At 36.0% G+C, this 20,441-nt stretch overlaps 1 protein-coding gene across 46 annotated transcripts in view; it reads right to left on the bottom strand.

Annotated features, from left to right (window-relative positions):
- Window positions 1-1,353: 1,353 nt before the first annotated feature.
- LOC141386969 (uncharacterized) overlaps window positions 1,354-20,441 on the bottom strand; it is a 162,274-nt gene continuing 143,186 nt past the window's right edge. For all 46 annotated transcript variants that reach the window (XR_012408450.1, XR_012408451.1, XM_073955893.1 and 43 more), the window contains 6 exons: window positions 14,461-14,532; window positions 13,718-14,272; window positions 13,498-13,646; window positions 13,330-13,441; window positions 2,131-2,228; window positions 1,354-2,066 (listed from right to left, as the gene is read on the bottom strand). Coding sequence is in view for 44 of the 46 variants with exons in the window: in XM_073955893.1 (XP_073811994.1) it covers window positions 1,884-2,066; window positions 2,131-2,228; window positions 13,330-13,441; window positions 13,498-13,646; window positions 13,718-14,272; window positions 14,461-14,532 (1,169 nt within the window). In the remaining 2 variants the exon portion in view is untranslated. The remainder of the gene's footprint in view (window positions 2,067-2,130; window positions 2,229-13,329; window positions 13,442-13,497; window positions 13,647-13,717; window positions 14,273-14,460; window positions 14,533-20,441) is intronic.

Genomic DNA, 20,441 nt, shown 5'->3' with positions numbered 1-20,441 from the left:
TTAGCTACATTTTCAGACCGATTTAGGTATAAGTTGACATTACGGGTTCTTAAGTGTCAATAAACTTATATAACAAAACTAGTGGACATAGGTTCATGTTTTGGAATAGCCCCCATATAACGTTACTGCCCGATTTCAGGTATTTTGACGTTTTAAGTCACATTTCTAGAGCGAATTAGCTATAATTTGATATTTAGGGTTCTAAGTGACCAAAAAACTTATATTCGGAAAAATTATGAACATAGGTACATGTTTTGGTATAGCCCCATAGAACGGTACCTCCCGATTTTCGGTATTTTGAGATTTTTACCAATAAGTTTTAACCGAATTAGCTGTAATTTGAACATTTGACATTTTAAGTTCTGAAGTTTGAAGTTCACCACACCTCTCCACCAAAATTGTCTGAAATTTTGGGAAAATGCGTATTTTGCTTGCAGGCAGGTCAAGTTCGATGATGGGCTATATCGGTCCACGTTTTGGTATAGCCCACATATAACGGTATCCCCCGATTTACGGTATTTTGACGTTTTGAGCTACATTTTCAGACTGATATAGCTATAATTTGACATTTATGGTTCTTAAATGTCAATAAAGTTATATAACAAAACTTGTGGACATAGGTCCACGTTTTGGTATAGAACCCATATAACGGTGACCCCGATTTACGGTATTTTGACGTTTTTAGCTATTTTCAACATAGCTCCAATATTTCACTTAAAATTTTTAACCGAACGTAGGTCCATGTTTTGGTATAGCCCCAAAACAAACCTGCCGATTTTCCGTACCTTAGCTTTATTTTTGGACGAACTTTCCGTAATTTGAAATTTAAAGCCAACAAAAATTCTGCAACAAAAATTGTTCGTTTAAGTTCATACTTTCGTATAGCCCACATACCTCCGAACTAGCTGTTAATGACATTTGAAGTTCCCACGTTATGTACCGATTTTCGGTATTTTGAGGATTCTAGCTACAATTTTTAACCGAATTAGGAGTTATTTGACATTAAAGCTCCCATCAAAAACTGTCAAAATAGGTCCATGTTTTATTATAACCCCTATATAACGGTACCTCCCAATTTCTAGCCCACCAAAAATTGTCAACATATGTAAATAGTTAGATATAGGCACCATAAAAAAGGGCCGCCCGAATGAAGCATTTTATGTACATTATCTGACATTTTAACGTACACACTTAAAGTTGGGGACAAGAATGAAAACTAATTATTCCATTTTAGTTCAGAATATTTTATGGTGGAGGGTATGAAAAGTTCGGCCCGGCCGAACTTAACGCTTTTTTACTTGTTTAACTTACCTTTTGCAAGACACAACATTGTCCAAGACAAATACCATACTATTTATTTTAATTAATTCATTTATTACTTAAATTTAATATTTCCAACTTATACTAAGATCCTTTAAAGAAAATAATATATGTTCCAAATAATGAATAAATAAATTCGTTGTGAATTTTGTTAATAGCTTAAAGATTACATTTTAAATTATTTTAATTTTTTTTTTTGCTTAAGGCACTTAATAATTACTTAGGGTGTGCTAAAAAATCCCCAACAGTTTGTTACAATTTTTTTTCAAGAAGGCACATAATTTGAGAATAAATCCTTATAGAAACCACTATAGTTATACATACATAAAAGTGCATCTGTTTTTAATATTATAGATACTTAAATTCTAAACATTTGACACTACAATTTGTATTTGTTTTTTAGAAAATAATACTAAATTTTTTGTATATAATAAACATTTGAATATAATCAATTAAAATTAAATAACAGTACATGGTGTATGTGGGTGTATAAAAGACGAAATGACATTGTGTAAAATAGTTAAAGTAAGGTGTGTGTGTGTGCTTAGGTGAATGTGTGACTTTTAACGACTTTCATCTTCCTCTTCTTGTAGCCTCAAAATGTCTGCCTTATTCATAAAGTAGTAGCTTGGTTGTCGACCCTTCAAATCTTTATTCGTTCGCTTAGCACCATTTTGAATCAGTATTCGACTAATACCCTCCACTAAATTTGTACCCATGGCATAGTGTAGGGGTGAACGTTCCAACTATTGGGAGAAATATTTAAGTATCAAAATCACAGAAAAGGGTGTTACATGGCAAATTACTTACATTATCGCCGATTTTTAATGCCTCCGGACAAATTTTCACAAAATGTTCTACCAATTCTTCATCTTCTTTTAATATGGCTATATGCAGCGCTGTTCTTCCTGAAATGGAATAAATAAAAGGCATTAAATTGACACATCAGTAAGTGTCTTAACAACGAAACAAAGTGAGGAGATAAGGAAAAAAATGTATAGACTAGGAAACGAAGTAGAAAGAAGAAAATAGAGAGAAAAAGTGGAAAATGCCAACGAACGGCAACAGTGATGGAAAACTCTTAGCGGCAACGTAATACAAGAACAGTGGTTTGAGACTAGCTACTATTTAACGAGGGTATATACACTTTCATACGGTTAAAATGTGCCTCATCGAAATAATGGTTTTAGACCCCAAGTATGTTTGGACGTAATGTGTTTCAGACAAATTGGAGTTGATTTAGCCATGTCCCTGCGTCTGTCTGCCAGTCTGGCTGGAGCACACGATAACTCTCGAACGGATAAACCGATTCGGTCCAAAATTTGGCTTTCGTAATATTTTGTCCAAACTTAGCTCAAGTTCGAAGATGGGTTATATCGGTCCACTCCTTCCGGTACCTCCCCCACAAAAGTTCGGAAATGTTCAGCTTAGGACCTGCTCTCGAATCGCTTTAATTTTTATTGTAGCAACTTGTATTCACTGTCCCCCATACGATGGTATAAGTTTCATCAGGGGCAAGTCGACACTTCCTGAGAAAATAGTCTGAAAGGTAAAAAAAACCCTATGACATCGTGTGTAGTGGTTGGAGCGCAAGATAACTCTCGAACGGATCTGCCGATTCGGTCCGAAATGTGGCCTTCGTAATATTTTGTGCAAACTTAGTTTAAGTTCGAAGATAAGCCATATCGGTACACTCCTTCCGGTACCTCCCCCACAAAAGTTCAAAATTTTTGGGAAAAATTGTGCGCACGATAACTCTTGATGTTAGTGACCGATTTGGTCCATACTTTACACATCCTAATATTCAAGGTTCGAATATTGACTATATTGTCCACTCCTTCGGGTACCTCCCACACAAAATTTTGGGTAAATTCACTTTAAGACCTGCTTTCGAACCACTTTGATTTTTGTTAAAATAACTTGTATTCGCTGCCTCAATTACGACAGTAAACGTTTTTTCAAGGGTAAGTCCATACTTCTTGAGAAACAGTCCGAAAGTTGTAAAAAAAACCCTATGTATTGGCTGGAGAGCTGGAATCGAATACTGAGTTCGTCCACGCTATTTCTTCGAATATTAGATGAAATTTGAAGGTGGTGCTTATAGGTCCGCTCCTTCCGGTACCTGGCCCACAAAAGTTCGATTTCTCATTGACGTAGCAAACCGATTTGGTCCAAAATTTGGATCTCTAAATATTGTCGAAACTTAGTTTATGTTCAAATTTGGGCCCTATCTGTCCAATCCTTGTGGTATCACCCACACAAATGTTCAACATTTTTGTGTGGTTAACGGTCTGTTCGAGGATCCTTTGGACATTTTTACCGAAGGGTTTCCTAGTGGCCCTTTTACAGCGATAGTATGTTTTTCGTAGATTAGTGTGATAAAAAAGCTCTATTTGTCGGTATCCCCGCAAATTTTTGAGCTTTAATCCTATCCATATCCATACATAAAATTTGAAGGTGGTGCTTATAGGTCCGCCCCTTCCGGTACCTGCCCCACAAATGTTCGATTTCTCATTGACGTAGCAAACCGATTTGGTCCAAAATTTGGATCTCTAAATATTGGTGAAACTTAGTTTATGTTCAAATTTGGGCCCTATCTGTCCAATCCTTGTGGTATCACCCACACAAATGTTCAACATTTTTGTGTGTTTAACGGTCTGTTCGAGGATCCTTTGGACATTTTTACCGAAGGGTTTCCTAGTGGCCCTTTTACAGCGATAGTATGTTTTTCGTAGATTAGTGTGATAAAAAAGCTCTATTTGTCGGTATCCCCGCAAATTTTTGAGCTTTAATCCTATCCATATCCATACATAAAATTTGAAGGTGGTGCTTATAGGTCCGCCCCTTCCGGTACCTGCCCCACAAATGTTCGATTTCTCATTGACGTAGCAAACCGATTTGGTCCAAAATTTGGATCTCTAAATATTGGTGAAACTTAGTTTATGTTCAAATTTGGGCCCTATCTGTCCAATCCTTGTGGTATCACCCACACAAATGTTCAACATTTTTGTGTGTTTAACGGTCTGTTCGAGGATCCTTTGGACATTTTTACCGAAGGGTTTCCTAGTGGCCCTTTTACAGCGATAGTATGTTTTTCGTAGATTAGTGTGATAAAAAAGCTCTATTTGTCGGTATCCCCGCAAATTTTTGAGCTTTAATCCTATCCATATCCATACATAAAATTTGAAGGTGGTGCTTATAGGTCCGCCCCTTCCGGTACCTGCCCCACAAAAGTTCGATTTCTCATTGACGTAGCAAACCGATTTGGTCCAAAATTTGGATCTCTAAATATTGTCGAAACTTAGTTTATGTTCAAATTTGGGCCCTATCTGTCCAATCCTTGTGGTATCACCCACACAAATGTTCAACATTTTTGTGTGGTTAACGGTCTGTTCGAGGATCCTTTGGACATTTTTACCGGAGGGTTTCCTAGTGGCCCTTTTACAGCGATAGTATGTTTTTCGTAGATTAGTGTGATAAAAAAGCTCTATTTGTCGGTATCCCCGCAAATTTTTGAGCTTTAATCTTATCCATACTTGTGTCGGTTCATACGTCCAAAATTTTGAAAACACTGTTTTTTTTTTTTTTTTTGAAAAAAATATTTCAATCCACAAAGGCTCTGTCGGCAAAGACTGATACTTTTTCACTTGTTTTTAAAGATTTAGAGGAGCAACTTATTAAAGATTTTTTTGGAGCAGTAAAAGGCTACAATAAACGTGGGTTTTTTAAAGATTTTTTAAAGCAGTCGAAGGTTACAATAAACGTGGATTTTTTAAAGTTTTTTGGAGCAGCCAAAGGCTACAATAGACACGAATTTTTTAAAAAAAAATTTTGGAGCAGCCAAAGTCTACAATAAACGTGGATTTTTTAGAGCATTTTTGGAGCAACCAAATGCTACAATAAATTTGATTGCCCTATATATATAGATTATAGATTTCAACTAATATGTAAATAAATATGTTAAGTAAAAATAAATCTATTAATAAACTAGCAGACCCCGGTCCGCGTTGCTGGCCCGTCGTAATGAGTTTTAATGACAACTTTTTATCGACTTTGTGCTTCAAAATTATTGTCAAACCGAGAACCTTTCTTGTCTCTTACGGACTTTGTCGGATTTTTTCGCCAATTTATGCTTTTTAGGATTTATTATCGTCCATGACCCTGTCTTTATCCTAAAGCGATCTAATTTTAAAGGTTAAGAAGTGGTTAGATCGATTTCTCCCGCTTATTGAGACTTTATGTTTTAGATTTTCATGACTGATAGAGCGTTGAACCTCACCATAATTTGTAAATATATAGTTTTTCTTGGTCGGGGGCGCAACCACCGTTGTCTGGAAAACTAATTTGCAACCCGATGCACGCATAAGTTTAGCAAATATAGCGATTATAAAATAATTCGTCCACAAATATACAGCATTTTGATTTAAAAGTTCAGTAGTTTTGTAGATATAACCTAATTAAAAAGTGAGCGTGGTCGGATCTTAAGTCCCAAAATAAGTACGTAAGGTTGGAGACACAATCGCCATTGACTCGTAAATAAATTCCGAAACCGATATATTCGTATTTGTTGCAAATATTGAATTTTTACAAAAATAGGGCATAGGGGAAGCACCCACCCGATCCGAAAGTCAAAAAATATGTAGCCTATTTTTATCGGCTGAAAGTTTCAGGAAAATCGATTCAGTAGTTTCGTAGATATAACATATTTAAAAAAGTGGGCGTTGTCCAGTCTTAATGTCCCAAATAAGCACGTAAGGTCGGAGACACAATCACCATTGACTCGGAAATTAATTTTCAAAGCGATACATTTGTAATTGTGTAAATATTGCATTTTTACAAAAATAGGGCATAGGGGAGGTACCCCGCCCGATCCGAAATTCAACCAAATGTGTAGCCTATTTCAACGTGGGGCCATCACTCTACGTTCCCAGAAAATTTCAGGAAAATCTGTTGAGTAGTTTCGTAGATATAACATATTTATAAAAGTGGGCGGAAAGTGGGCGTGGTCAATTTTTCTTTGCATAAAAACCTAAACTGGACTATGACTAACATTTCCACAAAAAATTATCCAAATCGCTCCAGCCGTTTTCAACTGATTCAATTACCAACAAACGACAATTGAGTTTTATATATAAAGAATAATAATAAATAATAACAATTTGATTTTTTTTAAGATTACTTGGAGCAGCCAAACGCTATAATAAATTTAGATTTTTAATAATTTTTTGGAGCAGTATAAGGTAACAATAAGCGTAGATTTTTTCAAGATTTCTTGGAGCAGTAATGAGCAATGGCTACAATAAACGTAAATTTTTTAAAAACTTTTTGGAGCAGCCAAAGAGGCCACAGTACGTGGATTTTTTAAAGGTTTTTTGGAACAGCCAAAGGCTACAAAAACGTGGATTTTTAAAGATTTTTTGGAACAGCCAAAGGCTACAAAAAACGTGGATTTTTAAAGATTTTTTGGAGTAGCCAAAAAGGCCACAATACGTGTATTTTTAAAAGATTTTTGGAGCAGCCAAAGGCTACAAAAAACGTGGATTTTTAAAAAAATTTTTGGAGTAGCCAAAAAGGCTACAATACGTGTATTTTTAAAAGATTTTTGGAGCAGCCAAAGGCTACAATAAACGTCTATTTTAAAAAACAATTTGGAGCACCCAAAGAGGCGACAATACGTGGATTTTTTAAAGATTCTTGGAGCAGCCAAAGGCTACAAAAATATGTGTATTTTTTAAAAAATTTTTGGCTGCTCCAAAACGTGGATTTTTTGGAGCAGCCAAAGGCTACAATAAAAGTGGATTTAAATATACCCTACACCACTATGTGGAAAGGGTATTATAAGTTTGTTTTGGGAAAAATTCATGTAACACCGCGAAACCAATCTTCATATCTCCGCGAGATAAAGCGATTTTGAGATGTGTGTCCGTCCGTCCTACCGTCCATGTGTCCGTCTGTCCATTATAAATTGTAATCAAACTCCAGGCCGCAATTATGGACCGATCGTCATGAAATTTTGTATGGAGGTCGGTTTCACATCAGAATAGATCGCTATTTTAATTGGTGATGATCGTAAAATATTTAGCGGGTGAAATGGACCAAAAACATAATTTTTATCCGATTTTGTAGCTGCTCTGTAGGTCGCAATAATAGTCTGATCGCCTCGAAATTTTAAATAAGGTAAGAGAATATGATAAAGAAAAAGCTTGCAATTTGAGATGGCGATCAGATAATATTTAGAGGGTTAAATGGACCACAACTTTTGTGTGAAAATTGTGAAAATTTTTAATAAACAGCTTAAATCTTTGTTCCTGAAAGACACATTCCCCACTCGTGAGTTATATCTGGAAGACGATCTCTTGACCTTTCAATTGATGTCAATTATGTTGATGTACGTGATCAGATGACAGAGTTACAGCCTAATATATACAGTTTTTTGTTTGCAGTGTAATCAGAAATTCGGTAGAGGTCGCAATTATAGCTCAATAGTCACGAAATTTTGCACGAGGTAAGAGTTTAGGTGGAAGAAAATGCCTATCATTTTGCATGATGATCTGATATTATTTAGCGGTTGACATACACCATTACTTTTGTATGAAAAATATACAAATTTTATTTTTGGTTAATATTTTGATTCCTGGAGGGCATATACCGGCAAAGTAGACTACATATGGAATAATAACTACTGACCTTTCCCCTGATGCAAATTACAATAATGTGTCTGCTAGATACGCACCTACTGCCTAATATATAATGTGTTTTGTGCAGAGAACCACAATTTCCCCCCATGCTACAAATTGTCTCTTTCATGACAGAGAAATTTTCAGTTCAGTTGTCAAATTGCATTTTATACAAATATTGCAACATGTGGTCGCCTCGCGACCTGTTTTATACCTCAGGATTTAGGGTATAGTGGATACAAACAAAATACGACCAAATATGTGTCTCATCGAAATATTGGTTTTAGACCCTAGTATATTTGGACGAAATTCGTTGCAGACAATTTGGAGTCTATTTAGCGCTGTCCGTTTATCTGTCTCTCTTAATGCCTAACTGGCTGGTGCGCACGATAACTCTCGAACATATCTACCGATTAGAACCAAATTTTATACAACGTAATATTTTGCCCAAACTTTGTTTAAGTTCGAATGTAGGCTATGTCGGTCCACACCTCCCCCAAATAAGTTCAATATTGTTTTCGAAAAATTGTGTGAACGATAACTGGCGAACTGAGTAATCGATTTGCTCCAAACTTTCCATATATTATTATTCCTTCCAGATATAGATCGGATAAGTCTATATCGGTCCTTAGGGTACCGCCCACACAAAATTCGGAAAAGGGAAACTTAAGAGTCCTCTCGAATTGTTTTAAATTTTCTTCAGCAGATTGTACTTGCGCCGCAAATACGCATGTTAACTCTGAAGGGGATTTTCTGATTGGTCGAAATTTTGCACATCGTCATGTGCAGGTCAGAATATGGACTATATCGGTCCGTCCTTCGAGGATCTCCCACACAAAATTTGGGAAAAGTGCAGTTGAGGACCCGTATCGGATCTATTTGATCATTATTTTCTTTTTGAAGAAGAATGTTCTTTTTACTGTCCCTATTCTGGTCCCTTTCCCGGGGTAAGTCATACTTCCTGAGATTTTAGTCCAAAAGTTCCAAAATCCACTGCCGGCTCCAACTAAAATTACAAATCTGAAAAAATATTTCTCAAACTTTTCCAAAAGCTTAGCTTACTAAAATTGATTTGGTATAGCCCCATGTTACGATACCTACAGATTCCACGTATTTTGAAGCAAACTCGTGTTACATCTTCTATCTTCTTTACTGTATAATTGAACATGAATAATTTTGGGATTTATAAATTTGTTTGCATGTATGTTTTTGAATTTCTATTCATTGTTATTTATTTCTATCGGTATAAATAAAAAAGAAGCAAAACACGAACATCTTTGTTTTCATTTGACCAAAAGCCAAAATAAAACCACCAAAAATAAGAACACCAACAGGTCAACAATAATCACAACAACAGGTATAAAATATATTTTTGATATCACAATATATTATTTTCGAATATTTTTTAGAAATGTAAAATTTATATATTTTTCCACAAACATCCCAGTAAGGACAAGGGAGGCTTCTCTTATATCAATGGATTCAGATTATGTGAACTATTTTTTATCGCCGAGTCCGAACGGCGTGTCCTAAGTTGCCACTTGTAGAGACGTTTTTCATGGCTGAAATACTCAGGAAATATCGCCAACATTACTAAGGGGTATTTTGTAACCGTAGACAATTTGATGGGAATCGAACCCGGACATCCAACGTGCAAGGCGGTTGCACATAGCTAATTCCTACAGGTTGTGGTGTAGGGTATTACATGGTCGGCCCTGTCCGACTATAGCCTTTGCTTACTTGTTTTTTAAATATTTTTGAAGCAGCCAAAGGCTGCAATAAACTTGAATTTTTTGGAGCAGCCAAAGGCTGCAATAAAAGTGGATTTTTAAAGTTTTTGGAGAAGATTTGTAGAAGCAGCCAAAGGCTATAATAAACGTGGATTTTTTAAAGATTTTTTAAAGTAGGCAAAGGCTACAACAAACGTTAGCTTTTTAAAGATTTTTTGAAGCAACCAAAGGCTACAATAATCGTAGATTTTTAAGAACATTGCGGCTACATTAAACGTGGATTTTTAAAAAATTTTTGGAGCAGCCAAAAGCTACATTAAACGTAGATTTTTAAAGATTTTTTGGCTGCTCCAAAACGTGGATTTTTTTAAAGATTTTTTGGCTGCTCCAAAACTTGGATTTTTTAAAGATTTTTTGGCTGCTCCAAAACGTGGATTTTTTATAGATTTTTTGGCTGCTCCAAAACGTGGATTTTTTAAAGATTTTTTGGCTGCTTCAAAACGTGGATTTTTTAAAGATTTTTTGGCTGCTCCAAAACTTGGATTTTTTAAAGATTTTTTGGCTGCTCCAAAACGTGGATTTTTTAAAGATTTTTTGGCTGCTCCAAAACGTGGATTTTTTAAAGATTTTTTGGCTGCTCCAAAACGTGGATTTTTTAAAGATTTTTTGGCTGCTCCAAAACGTGGATTTTTTAAAGATTTTTTGGCTGCTCCAAAACGTGGATTTTTTAAAGATTTTTTGGCTGCTCCAAAACGTGGATTTTTTGAAGATTTTTTGGCTGCTCCAAAACGTGGATTTTTTAAAGATTTTTTGGCTGCTCCAAAACGTGGATTTTTTAAAGATTTTTTGGCTGCTCCAAAACGTGGATTTTTTAAAGATTTTTTGGCTGCTCCAAAACGTGGATTTTTTAAAGATTTTTTGGCTGCTCCAAAACGTGGATTTTTTAAAGATTTTTGGCTGCTCCAAAACGTGGATTTTTTAAAGATTTTTTGGCTGCTCCAAAACGTGGATTTTTTAAAGATTTTTTGGCTGCTCCAAAACGTGGATTTTTTAAAGATTTTTTTGGCTGCTCCAAAACGTGGATTTTTTAAAGATTTTTTGGCTGCTCCAAAACGTGGATTTTTTAAAGATTTTTTGGCTGCTCCAAAACGTGGATTTTTTAAAGATTTTTTGGCTGCTCCAAAACGTGGATTTTTTAAAGATTTTTTGGCTGCTCCAAAACGTGGATTTTTTAAAGATTTTTTGGCTGCTCCAAAACGTGGATTTTTTAAAGATTTTTTGGAGCAGCCAAAGGCTACAATAATCGTGGATTTTTAAAGGCTTTTTGGAGCAGCCAAAAGCTACAATAAAACCTGGATTTCTTAATAATTTTTTGGATCAGCCAAGACTAAAATTAATGTGGATTTTTTTTTTACAGATTTTTTGGAGCAGCCAAAGGCTAAAATAAACCTGAATTTTTTAAAGATTTTTTGGTGCGGCCAAAGGCTACAATAAACGTGGATTTTTTAATGATTTTTTGGAGCAGCCAAGGGCTACAATGACGTGGATTTTTTTAAGATTTTTTGGAGCAGACAAAGGCTACATTAAAAGTGGATTATTTAAAGATGTTTTGGAGCAGCCAAAGGCAACAATAAAGGAGGATTTTTTAAAGATATTTTAGAGCAGCCAACGGCAACAATAAACGTGAATTTTTTAATGAGTTTTTGGAGCAGCCAAAGGCTACATTAAACGTGGATTTTTTTAAAGATATTTTGTAGAAACCAATGTCTAAAATGAATGTGGATTTTTTACAGATTTTTTGGAGCGGCCAAAGGCAAAAATAAACGTGGATTTTTATACCCTACATCACTATGTGGGGAGGGTAATATAAGTTGGTTTTGGACATACCCATACTTATATATACCAAAATGAATGTCTCGACGAGCTGAGTCGATCTGGCTATGTGTGCCCGTCCGTCTGTCCGTCCGTCTGTCATTCTAAACCTTGTAATCATGCTACAGGTCGCAATTTTGATCGGATCCTTACGAAATTTTGCATGCTGATGGGGGTCCCGGAGTGGAAGAAGTATATTGATTTTGGTAATGGTCGGATAATAGTTAGGGGTCGGAAAGGGCAAAAAACTTAGGTGGATAAAAAGACAACGTTTTTTTTCCAAAGCGAATATCTCAGCTTCTATAAGGGGTGTACCAAAAGCAAAATCTGACAATTAAAGTAGAAAATATAACCTTTCTAATGATGTAAAGTAGGTGCTCGTAGGTGATCAAACAATGAAGATATCGCAATGGTAGCAAATAAAACCCCAATTTCACAATTTTCACAGCTTTAACCAAATGACGGAGATATCGCAATAGTCGGTAATACATCCCATTTTTCTATTTTTTGGAAATCACGCTACAGGTCGCAATTTTGATAGGATCGTCATGAAAATGTGAGGGTTAATGGGGATCCCACAGAGGAAGAAGCCTACTGATTTTAATGATGGTCGGATAATATTCAGAGGTCGGAATGGGCAAAAACTTATTTGGTGAAAAGGTATACGTTTTATTTCAAAACCAATATCTCTGTTTCTTTAAGAGGTATATCAAAAGCAAAACCTGGCAAGGAAAGTAGAAAATATCACCTTTACAACGATGTAAAGTAGGTTGTTGTAGCTGGTTCTGAATTGTTTGTAATCACGCTACAGGTCGCAATTTTGATCGGATCGTCACGAATTTTTTGGGAGTGGATGCGGGTCCCACAGAGGAAGAAGCCTTTTTAGTTTGGTGATGGTCGGATAATATTCAAGAGTCGGAATAAGCGAAAAGCTTTTGTGGAGGAAAGTCAACGTTTTTATCTTATGCGAATATCTCCGCTTCTGGTTGGAGTATTCCAAAAGGAATACCCGTCAATATGAGAAGAAAAGATCTCGTTTATATTGATGCAAAGTATGTTGGCGTAAGTGAGCAAACCGAGATATTGCAAAATTCAGTAATAAACCAAATTTTTCCATTTTTTGTAATCACGCTACAGGTTGGAATTTTGATCGCATAGTGACGAAGATGGTGGCCCCACAGAGGAAGAAGCCTGTTGATTTTGGTGATAGTCGGATAATATTTAGGGGTCGGAATGGGGAAAAACTCATTTGGCGTAAAGCAGGTTGGCGAAGGTGGTCAAACAAGAGAGATACCACAATAGTCGGTAATGCATCCAATTCTTCCATTTTTTGCAATCAAGCTACAGGTTGTAATTTTGATCGGATGGTCACGAAATTTTGGTTGCTTATGGGGGTCCCAGAGAGAAAGAGACATATTATTTTTGGTGGTAGTCGGATAATATTCCCTAAAAGAAATGTATACCAGTGAGAAGCTTTGCACAGGTTTAGCGGTGTAGGGTATCACATGGTCGGCCCCATCCCAACTAAAGCCTTTGTTCACTTGTTTTAAAGATTTGTTGGAGCAGCCAAAGGCTACAAAAACGCGGATTTGCTATTCAGATGCGAACAAAAAAAACTTAATATTACAGGGTAGGATATGGATAAGTAGACTGACAAACATCCTTAGGGGACACCCTGCCGAAAGGACGACGAAAGGTTGGAAAACTTTCTCTGCCATCAAGACACTTACCATAGTAATTCCTTGCCATTATCAACCATTTGCCTTCTGGTCCAGCTGATATTTCCTTGGCCCTATCCACTTTGTGGTCGCGTATCATTTGATGCAGTTCCTCGCGCATTTCCTAAAATGTGTATGTTAAAATTGTAAAGCGATCATAATTGTAATCAAATCATTTACCTCCATAGGTCTTATGGCACGTAAATATGACACCAATTCTGTGTGACCTTTCGACTCTGCCACTTCAATAATGGTTTTATCCTCATCCAAAACATCAATAATGTGATCATAACCGGCTATGGCAAAATATTCAAAAGGTTTTACATCACCTTAAAGGAGAAAAAAAAACAAATATTAGATATTGAAAATCGTCAAAAATCCAAGTCGTAGTTCATCCTACCAACAATTGCCAGTGATATTAAATACCGATCAATATCTTTGGCATTAACCACCTGATTAGCTTGCAGGGCTACATCACGTGCAGTTCGATACAATTCATCGCGATATGTTATATCGACTTTCGATTCTTCTATTAATTGCAATAAACCACCACGACGATGTGATCGGGCACTTGCAAAATGCAACATACTCTGACCATGTTCATCACGTTCTTCTAAACGCTTCGATAGGGCCGATTCTGCTTCATCGGCATCTTCATCATCGATTTGTTGTTGTAACGTATCAGTTTCAATATCTTCAGTTTTATCGTGTGTCACATGCCCATTCATACGTGCCGTGGGTATAATTTGTTTCTGTTCTATTGGTGAATCATTGGCCAGTCCCGTTGAATCGGTATGACTACTGCCCGAGTGAACAGCTGCTTGTACTACAGTTCGTCCGTTTGTGTTACGCTGTGCTACAAAAGTTTGCAAATAATTTGTCAGGTATTGCAGTGGATCTTGTGGTCGTTTTTGTGCAACTTGTGTTAGTGCCTTGATGAGGGGATCTGCTAGATCTGTAAATTAAAGGAATTAAAGAGAGTTGATTTTTTTTCTAATAATTTTAAATTTTCATAATTAAAACTATTAATTTTTGTTTCGCATATACAGTTAAGGCAGTTAAAGGAGATGTTGCTGGAAACATATTCATACATTTGACATGCCTACCTACTCAAATATTTTGTTTTATTTATTTTTTACTTACTTTCGGCTAAATATTTGCCTTGCTCCGTTTTAAATATCGGATTTTCTTCAAAGCTGTGATTTTCTATTTTACCTATAAATAGAAAAGAAATTTAACAATAATTTCTAATTAATAAATTATTTCTATTGTTGTCTATATTTTTCACTACACACATGCAACTAAGAAAGCATTAAAAAGCTGCAAGATCTTCTGTAAAATAAGCATAAGTTTAATGGGTAACTGTGATTTTTTTTAAAGTAGAGATATTCTTACGATAAACAAGTAAAAAAGAAACAGTCGGCTTCGACCACAGCACATGACGTACAAAAAACAAGCAATTACAAGATTTAGTCCAGTCAAAATAGACATGGGTATAAAGGGGGAAATATCAACAATAAAGTGGTATAACTCAAAGGGAAACTTCGAGGCCCCAGTGCACAGTGGATGCGCCCAACGACAAAAATCAAAAAAGTCATTACATTGTTTTACAAATTTAAAAATGCAAATCGCTTCAAAATTTTCAAATTTTTCGGAACTCAACTTATTTTTTCCATTTTTCGCGGTTCTTAAGGAGAAAAAGCCTCACAAACATGACTAATTTTGAAGAAGAAATTGTATTTAAAAATGAGAAAAAATGGTTATATTCTAAGCGAATTTATGAAACAAAGGACTATTAATAACGTCTTGACTTAAGATGAATCAGTTGGTAAATTGCCTTAACTTAATTTTTCTAGTTATGAAAATTCCTCTAAATTGCAAGGGTTGCCATGTATTTTGGTTATAATATCGGTCAAAATGAAAATATTTAATATAGATATATGGATTTCCTTAAAGATTATAGAGAATAATATATTCTCGTAATCAGAACTGAACACTCTAACTTGTAACTTGTCACACTTACGAACATTAAAGATTGTTTAAACCAGCGTTAGGCAAGAGAGCGCACACGTGTGCTTAATAAACCTTTCTCTCTCCACATACAATTCAATACAAGTCAACCAATTGAAAAAGCATGAGCTCACCCAATGACACGCCGTAAATTATGCAATAGAAAATTATGGTGCCTATCGCTGGTTTAAAGTTTAAACTTTAAAAAGTTTAAACTTTAAACGCACGTATGTACACCCACCACCATAAATGGAGGGTTCAATCAAATTTGCCATTCCGTTTGCAACATGCCGAAATATTTGTCAGAGAACATATAAAGTATATATTCTTGATAAGCATAAAATTCGAAGTCGAAACCGCCATGTCCGTATGTCCGTCCATCCGGCAGCTTGTGGTCTCTATACCCCCCTAAAATGGTTAAAATTTGGCATTTAGTCTTTGTTGGGGTATAAAACATTCCACCTGAAATTTGTCTTTGGTATAGGTCCACGTCTTTATATAGTCCCCATAGAATGGTACATTCCGATTTTCGGTATTTTGAAGCTTTTAGCCTCAATATCCCACCAAAATGGCTGAAATTTGGTAGTTTGCCTTCGTTAAGGGTACAAAGCTTTCCACATGATATTTGTTGGTATAGGTCATCGTCTTCATATAGCCCCATTAGAACGGTACCTTCCGATTTTCGATATTTTGAAGGTTGTGGTCTCAATATCCCCCCGAAATGGCTGGAATTTGGGATTTAGTTTTCGTTGGGGGTATAAAACTTCCCACCTGAAATTTTCGGTAAAGGTCAACTTTTCAGCAGAAATTTGTCGGTGTAGGTCCACGTCTTCATGTAGCTCCTATAGAACGGTACTCCCGATTTTCGGGGTTATAAAGGTTTTAGCTTCAATATCCCACCTAAATGGCTGAAATTTGTTATTTAATTTTCCACCTGATATTTTTCGGTATAGGTCATCGTCTTCATATAGCACCCATAGAACGGCACCTCCCGATTTTGAAGGTTGCGGCCTCAATCTCCCACTTAAGTGGCTGAAATTTTGTATTTATTGTTCGCAGGGTTTCGGAGTCGAGGTATTTTTGGCTCGACTCCGACTCCGACTCCAGACGAATTTTTTTTCACGACTCCGGCTCCGACTCCGACTCCGGGTCGACTCCGAGAGTGAATTCCTATACCACTAAAAATGAATAAAATATGCAAATTGTTTTAACTTTTTTCTATTTTTTGGCCTATATAGGCTAATGTGTTAGTTTTTCTTACATATTCATTAGAAAGGACATTCGTTCGAATACATTCGATCATATCAATATCGTTTCGGCCGAATCTCACGAAAGTTTCTGTCGATTTTCCTTTTATTGGACAAGTATATTCTGGACGGAATTCTTCCGCGTGAGAAAATCTTAAAGCTTTCAAAATATGTGAAAATGAAGGGGCAATACAAATCATAAGGACTGTGTACATGCAACAAAAATTATAAGCAATTCATGAACAAGTTTCAAACTGGATGTAAACCAACATTTTAGTGTGCTTAGTCTTAAAATGAGAACCCCAGTTGTAAAGCTCAATAAAAGCTATTTTTATGATTTTTTTCCGAGAACACTACTTAACTTTTTTGGAGATTTTTTTCTCCATCTGAAAGCGAAAAATATTACGGAGTTTTGAGGCAGTCTACGAAACCCAGTTTTTATTAAAGCATTTTGCGGTGCCAACTCTAGCGCGAAAACTAATAAACCAATTGTCATATATTTTTGTGGCCGATTTCGAGAAAAACACAGTTTATATGCTGCATACAAAATAAAATAAATTGTTTCCATATAACGCTCAATATAGGCAATATTGTTCCGATCGACTTAAAAATTTGACCACATATTCTATGCTATTTATACTTTCTACTTTTTTTTGAAATTTATAAGTAGGGATCACCCCTTAAACTAAAGTTCAGCGCTCACATTTTGAACTTTGGCGTGGAGTGGATAATTTTATTGAAATATTTGAGCACGTAGGCAGATGGATGTCTTCTGGAACTGAAAAATTAGCACACTGATAATATTCTACAAAAATTTTGCTAGGAAAATTTTATGTAGGGTCGGTCCACTTGGACAAGTAGTCGATATTGTCATATTTTCATTGTCCTTTATCACATTTACCCGATCCTTTTTTCATGAAAAACTATATGATTATGTATTTTATTGAATTTCGTATAAGCTATTGATTGCGTAGAAAACTCGGATACTATATCTGTTCCTGCGGACGGATCCGGTTAATTGAATGTCTACATCTAAAGCCCTGATTGAGTATATAATGAATCCTAGAAGAAAGATTCGCCGTTTGTCAGACATCTGAGTTATGGCGGGATGAATCTATCGTTGACCAACAACGAGAATTTATGATGCCCTGATTCAGAAGCGTAACCCTCCGAATTTCATATATAGTTAATAGATTATGCGAACTTTACCGAAATACATAAACATTCGATTTTTTTTTAGAAAGTAATGGGTAAAACTGATAAAGGACAGTGAAAACGTGACAATATGGATTCCTTGGATATGGGAAACCTACATATAATTTTCGATGGAACATTTTTGTCAAAAATTTCATTTTGTTTTTCTTTTTGAGTTCAAGAACAAAAAGGACATCGAAGGAACTGAGGTAGAAAGACAGCATATTCGTCAGAAAGGTTCCTCATTCTATTTAACTGAAAACATGACATCTAACAATGACGAAACAATATCTCGAAACAGAGATAAAAAGCTATTTTCTCAATGATTGATGGGGGTCAATCAAAAAATTCATTATGTGATAACTCAGAAATTTCAGCTATGGGATCCTTTGGGGTTTTCAATTGGGGTTTTCATCCCGAAAAGGAATTTTTCCACCCCCAGATTTTGACTTCCATTTTGTGTCACCGGGTATTCAGTATCACAATGTCTTTAATAGAAGACAAGGATAACTTCTCATAAAAACAAGATGAGAATACCAATAGAACTTTGTGAGAATACCAGTAAGACTTCTGACGAAAGAAGTTAAATGTCAAATCTTAATTCGATTGTCATAGAACTTTACTTTTGTTTGCAAAAATGTAAAAAAATCAATTGGATCAACAAAATAGGGATGAATAGACTACACTTCAGAGGATAGTAAATATACTGTGAATTTTCCTTTAACTTAGTATAATATACCGTTTGCATATAGGTTCTCTTATATCTTCATTTAAAAAAAATAATTTAAAAAAAGTTCTTGTTTCAATTTTAATGTTATATTTCTATAACGTGGAAAAAATTTTGCCCGGAGTCGGAGTCGAGTTATTTTTTTCGACTCCGACTCCAGCAAAATTGCTCGACTCCGACTCGTAGACTCCGACTCCGACTCCGAAACCCTGATTGTTCGTTGGGGTTATAAATGTTCCCACCTGAAATTTGTCGGTGTAGGTCCACGTCTTAATGTAGCCCCTATAAAACGGTACACACGATTTTCGGTATTATCAAAGTTTTAGCTTCAATATTCCACCGAAATGGCTGAAATTTGATATTTAGTCTTCGTTGGGGGTATAAAAGTTTCCACCTGAAATTTTAACGGTACCTCCCGATTTTCGATACTTTTAAGTTTTTAGCCTCAATATCACACCGAAATGGCTGAAATTTGGTATTTCAGGAGAGTCGTCAGTCTTTTGAGGAGGAGAACGCAGCATGCACGGCAGTCCTGAAGTCAGCTGCAACACAAAGAACCAAGGAAAAATAGCGTAAAAAGAGGAGAAGCATATTTTCAGAAGAAAGAACAGAAAAAAGAAGTCCGAAATTTCACCAGATTGTAAAACACCAGACTGAAGGGTCTGGCGTAGGCATATTATCCTGCAAAGATGACGAAGGAAACCTAGTAACTAATACAGACAGCGTACTGAGAATATGCAAGGCGCATTTAATCAAGGTTTTGGTATCGAACAGGAGCGGCCGCCTTCGTCAGCCCAATAGGATCTAAGACATCCAATCTACTTTGCATCATTGTAAAGATGGAATACTTTCATAGCCAGGCTTTGCTTTTGGAAGGTCCTAAACTAAAGGTGTGATATTCGTCATTATAATAACAATCATAGAAATGAAAAGTTGGGTTTAGTTAGCGACTATTGCGACATTTTCGTTGTTTGACCATCTACGACAACCTACTTTACATCGTTAAAAAGGTGATATTTTCTACTTTCATTTTCAGGATTTTCTTTAGGTATATCCCTTATAGACGCTGAGATATTTGCTTTGGAATAAAACGTTGACTTTTTCTTCAAATAAGGTTTTTGTGGCCCCTGAATATTATCCGGCCATCACCAAAATCAGTAGTCTTCTACACCTCCGGGACCCCCATCAACACCCAAAATTTGGTGACAATTCGATCAAAATTGCGACCTGTAGCGTGATTTCAAAAAAATGGATAAATGGGATGTATTACCGGCTATGACGATATCTCCGTTATTTGGCGACCTACGCCAACTATTTTGCATCATTGTAAAGATGGGATTTTCTACTTTCATAGTCAGGCTTTGCTTTTGGAAAGTCCCCAACCAAAGCTGTGATATTCGTCATTATAATTAAAATAGCTGAAATGAAAAGTTGGGTTTTATTTGCGACTATTGTGATATCTTCGTTGCTTGACCACCTACGACAAACTGCTTTACATAGTTAGAAAGGTGATATTTTCTACTTTTATTGTCAGGTTTTGCTTTTGGTATACCCCTTATAGAAGCTGAGATATTCGCTTTGGAAAAAACTTTGACTTTTTCACCAAATAACTTTTTGCCCATTCCGACCCCTAAATGTTATCCGACAATCATAGGATTCTTCCCCTCCGGGACCCCCATGAACACCCAAAATTTGGTGACGATCCGATCAAATCTGCTACCTGTAGCGTGATTACAAATTTTAGATTGACAGACGGACGGACACACATAGCAAGATCGACTCAGCTCGTCGAGACATTCATTTTGGTATATATATGTATGGGTCTACGACCATTATTTCGATGCGCTACAAACTTTTTGACCAAAACCAACTTATAATACCCGTCCACATAGTGCTGTAGGGTATAAATATTGAAGTGTGTGCAAATTATCTGCTCCGTCGGAAAA

This window comes from Musca autumnalis, unplaced genomic scaffold (assembly GCF_047663935.1).
Source record: "Musca autumnalis isolate F117 unplaced genomic scaffold, ASM4766393v1 scaffold_5, whole genome shotgun sequence".
Lineage (NCBI taxonomy): Eukaryota > Metazoa > Arthropoda > Insecta > Diptera > Muscidae > Musca > Musca autumnalis.
This window is presented reverse-complemented; position numbering and strand designations above follow the sequence as displayed.